The sequence below is a fragment of the Prenolepis imparis genome, unplaced genomic scaffold (assembly GCF_030444845.1).
Source record: "Prenolepis imparis isolate NDT839.2.m4 unplaced genomic scaffold, iyPreImpa1.0 SCAF_8, whole genome shotgun sequence".
NCBI lineage: Eukaryota > Metazoa > Arthropoda > Insecta > Hymenoptera > Formicidae > Prenolepis > Prenolepis imparis.
This window is the reverse complement of record NW_028141166.1, coordinates 10,346,524-10,359,079: the sequence shown is the minus strand read 5'-3', so window position 1 is coordinate 10,359,079 and position 12,556 is coordinate 10,346,524. Positions and strand designations below refer to the sequence as shown.

The following is a 12,556-nucleotide window of genomic DNA, read 5'->3' as shown; positions in this document are numbered from 1 at the left end:
GTCGCAGTGGGGGGGAAAAGTTGCGCCGGTCGGGGAGACACGGATGGGCTTAGGGTGGTGGGAACAGTAGCGACGTGATCGAACTACAGCGGCGGCGATACTTCGTCTTCCACTTCCTGCTCTTCGTCTTCGATTCCACTCGTCGAGGAGGGCGGCCGCCGCCTTCATGGCCCGCGATGATGGTGCGCTGCCCGCAAACGTCGTCCCGTCTCGTCGTTCCTTGTCGTACTCGTCCTGACGCTTGTTTGCCTCTGATACTTCGTTTTCTCTTCTTCTTTTTCTCTTCTTCTTTCTCTTCGTCTTCTTCTTCTTCTTCTTCTTTCATGGGTACAAAGTTTTCGAGGGACGGCCGTCTCGGAGCCTAACTCGGTTTATGTATTTAATTATCGAACTTATTCGAGTTCGCTGGAATTTCAGGGAGCCGAATGCGCCGAGATACGCGCGAACGACGAGTATGAATAATTGATGAAGATAATCTGCCGCCTTGTTTGTATGTGTGCGAAATCCGCGGCGTTTGCTCTTATATTTTTCTTTTAGCGCTTTAACCGCTGGGTACACCGTATGCGCCCGGATCGTTAAGGTGGACACATGTTGCTTCTTAGTATCTTGCCTCGGTATCTTCACAGACTCCTTTATCTTCTTTCTTCTCAGGCTCGAAGTTTGTGAAGAGATGCTGATTAAAACCATGCTATTTGTGTATTTAATTATCGAGAATCGAGTCCATTGAAATTTTAAATTAAGAACATTAAGGGGTGGTGGATGGAACAGAAATAAAAATGCCGAAAATAAAGGAATAGAAAATTCTGTGAAGTTTATATTTGCACATCTTCCTTTTAACAAATTAATATTGAACACATTTCTTTATTTGATTGTTAAAATGAAGACGACCTCTCTGTTCCTGAAAATCTTTAATTTTCATGTATGTGTGTGTGTGTGTGTGTGTGCATGATACGCAATACTTCAATATATCTATTTAATGCTTTTGCTCTTTGATTTAAACTATTTTATTTTATTTTATTTATATTAGCTAATAAAATTAACTTAAAAAACTAACCACAGCATTTTATAGCATATATGCAATGAAAGCTGTTAGTTAGTCAATAAGATATATATGTTGTTAATTATAAGAAATAACGAATAATTTTGATTATGTAGGAATATATCTAATATTAGAGCACATTAGAGAATATTAGAATAAAAGAATGATCGTATATATGAGAAAGAGCAGGAGAAATGATAGATGACCGTAAATATATATCGATAATAATGCGAACCTTTAAATAAACGTAAGTTAACTTATGAGAAAATCCTATCGGATTGCTATTAGCAACAGCACGGATAAAGTTATTCGCTAACTTTGTCGCTTCTTCATATAATTCTAACCTAATTAAATTACTTATGCACAAATATATAAGGCTAAATAATTATTGAAATAGATATCTGTATTGGAAAATTAACAAACGTTACGATTACTTTAATAGCTGCTCGAATATGATACACGTTGCACGACTATATAATATCGTTACTTATTCGCGTCGAAAGCGTTGCGTTAATGAAGGACGTCGGTTTTTTTTAACTCAAATCTTTGTTATACACCGTACGAGAAATCAAACTAATAATTTTGTACATCTCGACACGTCCGAACCAAAAGGAAACCAGATGACACGCGTAGAGTGACGTGGTCTAATGTATTTATCTTATGTCTTTATTCCCTGTGTTGCAGACAAATGGTGGGCCGCATATTGGTGGAGATGTTTCGCACGTCAGTCAACAATGATGTACCACTGATCGTCGAGGAAGTTATGCATCATGTACAGCTTGTCGTCGACGATAACGGTAAGTCGCCGATCGATCGCCATTATTCTTCAGAGCGAACACTAATAGCACACTTTTAAAGTGCACATCTTTAAATTGTCTCTCGCGTACGTTAAATTGCAAATCGAGTACTATTGCTTAGACATTGCGGTAAATGTTGTAGTGAATTTCTGAAATCTTTTGCAGCAATATATTTTTAAAACGCAATTTCATGACACTGCTTGTATGCAAAGCTACGAGTGTAAAGCAAATTTTTATCTATCTTTTTTTTTAAGTTTGTACATGTGCCACATCGCTCGATGAAGAGCGATGATGCCGCGAGTAGGTTCATTACGCACATTTTTTTGCACTTTCGTAAACGCCTGATGTGAAAGGATTGGAAAAATTTCCGAGTCAAATCTTTCGCACCATTCACGCATGCCGTAGGCCTAAATGTGATTGGTTGCTATGATTTTTATTATTACAATGTGCTTTTCTGCTTTAATTTTTATTGATGCAAGCTTAAAAAGAGAGATAATGATTTAGCTTACGCTTTTCGTTTTGCATCTCGATTGTGTTAATTTTTTCTCCGAATTTATAATTGACATAATTTATCTATTAGAAATATTGCGATCATAAAATAAAAGAATTCTTGTGGAAAACAATTTTAAGTTACATATATGTTCTCGAATGCAATCGAAAGAATGATAGGTTTAATCATGATGTCAAATATCGATTTCCACGATGTTCTCATAGTTTATAGTGTTATTGATTGTGTGCAAAAAATTTCTAAAATTTCTTCCATGAACGCAGTCAAGGCCGTTAGACGTACTCTAACGAAATCATACTGGTTTTACTCTCTTCGTTTTTCGTAACCAATATTTGATAAAAACTGTATAAGCACAGCTATCGACTGCATGTTTTAAAGCTTGTTTCTTATGTAATTCCCTCTTTTTATCAAAACGCGCCATCCACTTTGCTGGAAATTGAATTTTCTTTGAGCAGGCTTCGTTTAAATAACGTGCCGACCCGAAGGGAACGTTAATATTAGCAATATCAGCAAGTTCTTGACCGAGATTTAACAGAATGTGTAAAAAGATAGTACATCTCTTAAATGTGCTCCAAAATCTGCTTTTTATATTATAAAAATAATATCGTGCATTTCGCGAGAAATCGATTGCACCGACTTTAAAAGAAGAAAAAATATATATAATTGTCTCACCAACTGTCAGCAAACTTCTAAGAAATATTTTAAATATATATACATACATACGCATTTCAATGTTAGTCGCGCGTAATTTTTCCTTCTTATACTAAAATAGCATCTTAATGTTTCGCTACAAAATTGAGCGCATCTTCTTAAACGGAGATCGTTTAAGTAATCACAGGAAACGTATAAATATCCAGCAACTCACTGGATCGGGGTTGTTTCTCGAGGGCACGCGAGTTCTTTTCGTGAAGGTCCCAAGCGTGGGCGGGAAGCACATAAGATAGTCTACGGCGAAAGTAAGCTCCATCGTTAGAGGCAACGACGAGAGAGAGAGAGAGAGAGACGACAAATGACGTGTGCCCTCGCTTCCGGTAAGGCACGCGCCGTTGATGCCGGAAGTCGCGCTCATGGATTCGGAAATACGACATTAAGCCGCTGCGATATTTATACAAAAGGGCACAACCCCCGATCTTAGACGTAAACCCACTCTCTCTGTTCTTAATTTAAACCTCGCCATCTCCGGCTACGAAGAATCTTGCGTAAAAGCCGGCGTATGCTGGTACCAGGATCCACAGACGTATCCCTGTAGGGGATTTTGACGTATGGCACTTTTTGACAGTTGAGAGAGAGACGCTGTGGTAAATCCTTTGTACGCATTATTTCTTATACAATAAAACTTCTGATAATCTCATGGATTATTAGATATAAGAGGCAATGTTGATTGCGGATTTTAGGAAGAATTTAATTTTCGGTGGGAAGTTTATTATACAATATATTTATTAATTGACGAAATTTGACCAAAATTTTATGAAATTGACAGCTTTGTACGAATAAAATCAGAAGTTTCAATCGAGAATAAAATAAAATTATTTTATGTAATTTAATTATTTAATTTATTTTGTCTCTCATTGAGCCATATAAAAAAAATTAATTCGAGAAATGAAATGTTATTATACAGTTTTATCGAAAACAAAGTTAGTTGATTTTTTCGAAATAAAATATAAATTGCACAAGAATTTGTTGATTATAAAATTCCGCGACGTGATAAAGTTTTGATTGATATTGATATCAATATAAAATATCTTTTGCGCTAAATACAAATATACTTAATTCAAAGAGATAACATTTTATAAAATATAGTTTTCGCATTCCGGAATAAATTAAGTCAGAAACGATTTGAATTCGAAATCCTTTGAATAAAATAAACAGTCACACACACAAATTCTTCCAATATATTAAATAAAATTTTTTTAAATTAAAAATTAATATTACTTAAGAAATAACAAGAAATATATCAACTTTGATCAATTGCTATTTTGTCAAGTATAATTTTCAATGAGAAGATCGCGGATAAACTGGGACATCATGACTTTTGGAAAAATCTATTTGAGGTAGTAAGAAGATTATGAGTAGAAAAGAAAAATCATTTACACGAGATTTTACAGTTTTCCCTATTATGAAGACCGTAATGGTCGTCTTGAAGAGTTTCATCGATGAATATCTCGATACATGTCGGTCCTTCGGTCGAGTCCTTTTGAAAAAAAAAAAAACGTCGACGCAAAATTCCTTTTACCTGAAGTTGCTTTCAAGAAACACAGAAAATGTGGCTCGATGCATTTCTTCCAGAAAAGTTGACTGGATTTCGATTCAGGTCTCTCTTCTTTTCAAGAAGTTTCTTATAAAAATGCGTTAAATATATTCTTAAATGTTTAGCGAGAAAAAGGTTTAGCTTTTTTATTTTTTTACGGTTGTCACGAATAACAACGTCGCGCTTAACAAGTTAAAATTAATTGCCGATAATTATTTGCATTGAGCTCGAGAAAACGCATATTTCACATCAAGAACGTGTGTAATAAAAGCTAGCTATATATTTTAAGAATTTTAAGAATTCAAATTATGATATAAATGTAAAATAAAAATTAAGTTCACGGAAAGTATATCGGATACGTTTTATGTCGCTCGAGAGTTGCCATAAATTATATTTCATTTCTCTGATGATAACATATGAATATTCTTTTAGAGAACGTAAAGGATAAATTAATAATAAAAGAGACGATTTTTTTTTTACTATAGCTTCTAAAGAACTTTTATTATAGTTCTTGGATCTCATTATACAGCAGAAAATGATTTAACATATTTTAATCATAAAAATATTCAATAAATTATAAAGTGTAAATTATAAAAATTATATATATATTTGCAACAAATAGATTTGTTTCTTTGACATAATATTTTTGCAAAAATTGGCTTCGAGTTTAATGTATAGAAGGTATGGCTGAAAAAATATCACATGATGGAATGTCTTATATATGAATATGCGCATCCGGAAATCTTGAAACATAAGGGATGTGACGCTATATCCCGATGCAGAAGCACCACCCCAAAGACGGCAGTGTCCTATTTTAGGGGCGATCCGCGGAACATCTTGCTCGTAACACGTGCCACCGTCGAGTGTTTTCCTGTAGGGAGATACGCGGAAGAAGGGGCCGCGATGCAGCAACACGGGACACGCGACACCGTTTTTGGCGTTTACGTATTTTTGGATACTCGAGATACGCCGTCCGAAGAAGGAAAGTCGAATCTTTCTCTCCCCTGCCCCCCGATTTTTAACGGGAGCATTGATCCCGTAGTTTGAAACTAGGGGGTTCGAAACTGTGATAAAATCTCGATAAACTCGACTTCTTCGCCGCTGCAGAAGACGAAGACGATTGTAATCTTTACGTTTTATTTACGTGATGGCCATTAAGAATTTACAATTATAAATGTAAATTTATTACATACGATTCTTTTTATCTTTATAACGTAAATATGCATAGAAATGATTTGTTTTAATACTTAATTTATCATATACAATAATGTCATGTCGCAGAAAGTATTAATATATTCCTGAAATGTAATAAATATAATTAGTTTAACGAGTCATAATATAAGAAGTGTGTTAATAAACAAATAAAAATTCTGAAGAGGCCCGAAAGGATATCCTCTCGAATAGTAGAGACTAAGATGGTAAGTTTCGAGCCTTCGCAGCGGGATATTTTTGGCGGGATTGGGCAGAAATACGCGCGGGATGAAATAAGCAGGAAGGGAAAATAGGGCTTGGACGGTGATAAATGGATGATGTGCGGGACCGGGAGACAACAGAGAGGTTTGCGAGTCCCTTCGTACAAGAGAGAGAGAGCAAAACGGACAAGGGGATGGCGATTTCCCTTGTGGAAAGGAGAGCGAAAAACAGAAAAAGGAGCCGGAAAAATGTTGAAACGAAATAATGGGCCTTACGAAAAAGAGCGCGCATTCCTGTCTCTGTTTTCCTTGCATCCCTCTCCCTCGCATCCCTTTTTCTCATCTTCCTCTCCCTCGCATCCCTCTTCCTCATCTCCCTCTCGCATGCGCGCGCTACCCCTAGTCCCTCCCATAGTCGAATTCCCTAATTCTCGGTCCTATCATAAGGCCCCTCATAAACCCCGCTTCCAGCATCATCCCCTCCGTCGCGGATTTTTGACTATTCGGGAAGCTGTCTTCGTCTTTGCTCGACCAACACTTAGTTCACACCTACGTCGCGCGAGGATGGCGTGTCTTCTTCTCGCGGGATTTCTTTATTTTATACTGTGTATGCGGGTGTGCTTCGCTGAATTTGCCGGAGTAATCACTCTTAATTTAGTGCATCATTATTTCAATAATATGGCGTCTAGGTAATATCTAGAGAATAATTGATTTAATCTGTACATTCGACGACTGTGTGTAATATCTCTATTAGATCTCTCAGAAAATTCAATGTAATATTATAAATTTGCTTTATTCAATATTTTCTCTCTCGTCCTCTTTAAAAATTTGCTCACATACTTACTAATTAAAAAATTAATATAATTATTTTATTGTTACATCAGTTCCATGAGATATAAGAAAGCTGACAATATAAAACCTTGATTACTAATTTGAATATATATTCTTGTTAATTTCCCTGAAGATTCTTTATTTATACTTGCACTAAAAATTAACATATTTACATATCTATAATGTTTTTATATAATAATATTTAAAATTAAACTGCGAAAAAAATGGCAATGAAATAGTTGACGCGCGATCGTCTCCACATTTTGGAACGTCCTACTAATGTGCGCAATTTATGTTCACAGATGTTTTGGTTCGGTCGGATCTGGTGGAGCAAATCCCGAATGTGGCGATCATCTGTCTCGAGGCGCCGCATTTCTACGAACATGTTCTTCGCGATCACTTGCTCGGTGTTATAATAAAGTACCTGAACGATCCGGACAATCAGGCAAGTTGACTATTGTTTTGAATACATTTCTTTAAATCGCGAAATATTACGAAATATGACATAAACATTATAAAGTGTTTTTGCCTCGCAGGTACGACAAATGGCTCAAAGTGCGCTCATAACGATCCTGAAGCGGAATCTTCTCAACAACGATACAATCGAGCATGACGTCTGTCCCACGGTAGAACTTTTGTCCTACATATCGTCCGACGAACATCTTCGTAATGCAAACATCTCTGTAAGTTTCTTTTGCTTTATTATTCTCTTTTTTCTTCTTTTACTTATTTATTGATACTTGAAGAAGACACGAAGAGGGTTGTAAGTGAGATGTGTACTTTTGCTTAAAATACGCTTTCACCATTTTCAAAATACACTTTATACGTCAAGGACAATAACATTGTCACTAGAAAACGAATAAAAAAAATATCGTTTTTTTTTTTTTAAATAAATAAATGTTATATTGAGAGAAATAATTTTCCTCTTTTCGTGAGAGGTTTTTATATTTTCGATATTTATACAAATCAATATTCTCAAATGAATAGTATAATATATAATTATAAGGATAATTTTTTATCTCACTTACAGTTCGTCTTATGTCGTTTTTTATTATATATATTTTTATTGGATATGCGTGAAAAAAATTTTAGCGAAAAATCTGCTTTATACATACGTTTACGATTAGAAATATGTATACGACGCCTCGCATTTCTTCGTATGCGTATCGAGCAAACAAAAATCGCCGCCATCTCCTATGAATATCTTTTACGGATTCCTCCTGAAAGACATGGGTAGTGAGATGTTCTCACGCAATCGCGTCTCACTATCTTGTCTTTCATGCGGCGTTCGTTTCGTCCCGACGATCTTGTATGTACGAGGAGTCTGAAAATCATGCGGCAAAAATTATATACGATCTGTCGCATCAGCGGAAAACGAAGAGCATCGTCGAGCATCGAGAGCGAGATGCGAATAGAACGATAAGAAGAGAGAAAGAAAACTTTCAGAGGAGTTCGAGGGTAAAGATTAAAGGAACGAGCGAATACTTGGCCCCCCTCATCGTCGCTTGAAGATTTCCGTAAACAAAAACGAAAAAGGAATAGAAAATGGGAGCATGGAGAAAAAAAACGTTCGGAATATCGCAAATATCGGCATCCTGATGAAAGACGGGGCATACTTTTACCATCAAAGTTGGTTTGTCATAGAGTTCGACTATCACAGCCAGCTTTGATGATCAAAATTATGTCCGTTCTCAACGCGCTCCGATGGTTTAAAAAAAAACAACGGAGTCGTGAAGGTGTCAAAAAGAAAATAAGGAGGAGAAACACGCGAGCGCGTTAGAAGAAAAGGCTGAAGAAGATACACATTCCTCAGGGCTCACACGGGAATTATACCTTTTGCGGTCCGATACATCAAATTGGTTGTGGAATGTTTCGAGTCATATCACAGCCATTTTGATGAGCTGGCCCGCAGAATCAATCGTCAAGAAGATTTCACTTTTCATCATGTCGATATCTGTTGAATCGATAACGCGCGATGAGAATGAACGAAGAATGGGGAAAAAGATGAAAAAAATCACTATATCAGCATTTTCTCTCGTTGTAAATATATATACAGGAATGCTAAAAAATTCATGATACAAATTTTGTAGCACGTTTATCTCGATACGCGTGTTATGTTCACCTTCTTGAGTATTTTACACGCGTGCAAAATTTATACTATACATTTTTAAACACTTTGTATTTTGTATATGTTTTATCGTCAAGTCGTCAAATGTGTTTCGCAAGAAGGAGGGGGTCTCTCTTTAGGATTCGCTACCCGAAACCTTGATGAACCAGCAACCAGACACAGGAGGAACGCGATCCAATCGTCAAATTGGTTGTGGCGTGTTGCTCCTCTGAATTTCATATCACAGCCATTTTTGACGATTTGGATCGCCGTTTTAAGCATCGTCTTCTTCCATTTTGCGCGGATGCGGAAAAGGAATGTAACGCGTAAGGATCTCTCTCTGTGCAGAGATTGGCATCTTGGCATCTTCGACTTCAGTGGAGGAGAGTGTGTTCGCGTTGCTCACAAAGTGGCTGTAATATGCTGATGTAACGATGGTTCATATCACAGCCAGCTTTGATGAGCGTTGCGGCATTCAAAATTCAACGAGTTCGGAAAGAAATCTCTATGTTTCAATATACAGGAAACGCGTATCGTCGTAATGATAATTTAATCTTTTTTATATAAACATAGATATATACATTCGATAGCGCAATTGTTAATCGTTTAACTGTAATTGTATAATTTATATTTGTCGTGTATGTACATATAATTCGAATAATTCTCTCTTCTTTTCTTTGCATAAGCGAAATCGGAATATGTTGTCGTGTATCACGAGGGGAATGTAAATGTATATATCTCGTCGTGCTAATATAAATAAGTGCTAATTCATGAATATACACTTTTACAGGATAGATTGCAGGCTGATTGCATAAAATCGACTGTTCCTCCCATCAGAGTGGTTGTGATGTGGTGCTATTGATTCATATCACAGCCAGCTTTGATGAGCGGAACGGAACGATGTATCTCTCACACAATCGAAATTATTTAATAATGTTAAAAAAAAAGATATTGTCTCATTGTTTATTTTATACATATAATCGTACAGTTATTAATTTAATTGTAGCGTGTTTTCTTTCTTTTTTTTTTAATCGCATAATTAAGAGAATTCCGTTTGAAACACATAAATAAGTGGGTTAAATAATAAACGGGCGCATGCCTTTTTACATTGAATTTCTCACAACACATTTGTAGCAGTTCGATTTTCAATCATTCCATATTTTATATCGATTCGCAGTTCATGTGTCGACTAGCACCGCTGATTGATAGCGAACTTACAGAGAAGGCCTTCTTGAGACGATACTTGGACCTGTGCGAGGATAACGATATGATGGTGAGGAGAACCTGCGCCACACATTTTGCAGAAATGTGCGTCGCTGTGGGGAAGGAAAATGTGCAGAACAAATTGGTGAGTATTATTAGATAGATAATGAAAATAGAGCGCTAAATCTATGAACGCACTAACAAATTTATTGATCAAGTATCAAGTTTACAAAATATCATTTTATTTTTTTATCCTTATAGATTCCTACGTTCATCGACTTATGTGGCGACAGAGTATGGGGTGTGCGAAAAGCATGCGTCGAGGTCATATTGCCGGTCGCTTGCTGTTCGTCGGAAAATCGCCAAATAATACTAGCCGACATATTAGCTAAGCATTTGAACGACGATTCCAAATGGGTGCGAACATCGGCCCTTCAGATACTCGGACCGTTCATATCGATTTTCGCTAAGCAGTTCGCCGATGTCACTTACAATAAGAACGGCGAGTTAGTGTACACCAGTAAACTGAATAATCATCTCAGGTAATATATGTCGCGCGCTTTCCTGTTTTCGTTTTTTCACGCGATTTGCGCTGCGTATTAATCTCAATTGGTTTATGCGTTTTTTTTTGCAGCTTATGTTATTCGTACGAAGCAATCTTTCCTACAAAGGGCGCGATCAAAAATCAAATGTCTGATATGGATGATAATACCAAGAGCCCTTTTTACTTGCCTATGGTGAATGTGAGACATGACAACGTTAAGACATCGGAATCCTCGGAAGGATACGATTGCCCGAGAAAAGACAACTGCTTAGTACCATTAGAAATGATGAAATACAAGGTACGTAATGAATTAATATGGTTTTTAAAACTACTTAAATATACAATCCTTATTATATTTCTGAATGTATTTGTACACACATTAATGATATTCTATGATTTGATTTTCAGGAGTTGGAAAGAAGGTTGCAAAAGAAGCGTAAACCGTTTCCTCTGTTCAAGAAAGACGTGGACGATACGGAGAAATATAATCCATTTTTATATTACTACATCCCTCCGGATATACCGTTGGACGACGAGCTCACTCATGCCGCGAGGCAATCGGCGATAAATCGTAATAACGCTAATAAGACGGTGATAGTTTTCGACAGCGAATTTTTTGAAAAGCAAAGCTCGGATAAATTCAAAGAGGATAACTGTTGCAAAATTCCCATTCGCGTCGTAAATTTGACCGACGAGGATGACTCAAATACGGACGTTGATAAGTTCGATAATCGAAAGGAGGAGAGAGACGACGACGACGACGGAGATTGTCCACCTTCGTCGCAAGACACGACGGACTCGGACGGTACTCAAGATTTCGAGATATATCTCATGAACTCGATGGACAAGAGCGACGAGTCTTGTAACTTGAGCAAGAACTTGGACGCGAAGGATAACGGGCAGGATATCGTGCCTCAGAAATTAATTAATGAATACGTATCGATGGCCGATCCGGAGCAATATATGGACGTGGGTACCGACATCACGCATCATTGTGCCTTCAGTTTTCCCGCAGTCACGCTCACATTAGGCGCGGAGAATTGGCACTACTTGAGAAAGGCTTATCAATCGTTGTCGAGCGCAAAACACTGGAAGGTCAGGCATAGTCTGGCATCGAGCATTCACGAGATCGCCATGATTCTGGGCGAAGAACTCACTGCCACCGACCTCGTACCGATCTACGATGGCTTCATCAAGGATCTGGACGAGGTAAGAATAGGTGTACTTAAACACCTTGCGACCTTTTTGAAGATACTCAAACCCGCCATTCGCTGCCAATATCTGCCGAGATTGAGCGACTTCCTCGCCACGGACAACGAATGGAACTGGAGATTCAGGCAGGAACTTGGTACGCAATTGCTCGAGATCGTAGAGATGTCCCTGTTCAGTTCGAACGAAGTAGCACAAAGTATCGCGCCACTGTCCTTCCAACTGCTTGTAGATAAGGTTGTCGCCGTTAAGGAGGTCGCGGTTGAACTGGTAAGATCTCTTTTAGATTTCTTTCGAATATTATACTTCATATAATCGTTCCATCTGATAAACGTAAGCTTCGATCTTTTCAGATCACGCGAATTGTGTGCTATTTATCCACCGAGGATGCTCTGGTTATGTCTCTTATTCACGAACTCCGAGACACTTTAGTTGTAAACGCTAAAAGGTGGATGCATCGACAGACTTATGCGCTTGTGTGCTCTCATTTGATCCGCCACGACGCAATCACAGGAAGCAAGTTTTCTAAGGAGATGTTACCATGTTTGATAAACCTATCCGCCGACAGAGTACCTAATGTGAGATTAGCCGTAGCGAGAACTATAGCGACGGATGTTATCGGGATGGGTTGTAAGTATACTTGTGTATATTCTTGTAA

The 12,556-nt window shown here is 37.5% G+C and overlaps 1 protein-coding gene across 5 annotated transcripts in view; it reads left to right on the top strand.

Annotated features, from left to right (window-relative positions):
• LOC145939775 (serine/threonine-protein phosphatase 4 regulatory subunit 1) overlaps positions 1 to 12,556 on the top strand; it is a 126,194-nt gene that overhangs the window by 111,908 nt on the left and 1,730 nt on the right. For all 5 annotated transcript variants that reach the window (XM_083044366.1, XM_083044367.1, XM_083044365.1 and 2 more), the window contains 8 exons: positions 1,724 to 1,836; positions 7,138 to 7,280; positions 7,372 to 7,518; positions 10,120 to 10,290; positions 10,407 to 10,687; positions 10,780 to 10,987; positions 11,098 to 12,168; positions 12,252 to 12,528. In XM_083044366.1, coding sequence (XP_082900492.1) covers positions 1,724 to 1,836; positions 7,138 to 7,280; positions 7,372 to 7,518; positions 10,120 to 10,290; positions 10,407 to 10,687; positions 10,780 to 10,987; positions 11,098 to 12,168; positions 12,252 to 12,528 — 2,411 coding nt within the window. The remainder of the gene's footprint in view (positions 1 to 1,723; positions 1,837 to 7,137; positions 7,281 to 7,371; positions 7,519 to 10,119; positions 10,291 to 10,406; positions 10,688 to 10,779; positions 10,988 to 11,097; positions 12,169 to 12,251; positions 12,529 to 12,556) is intronic.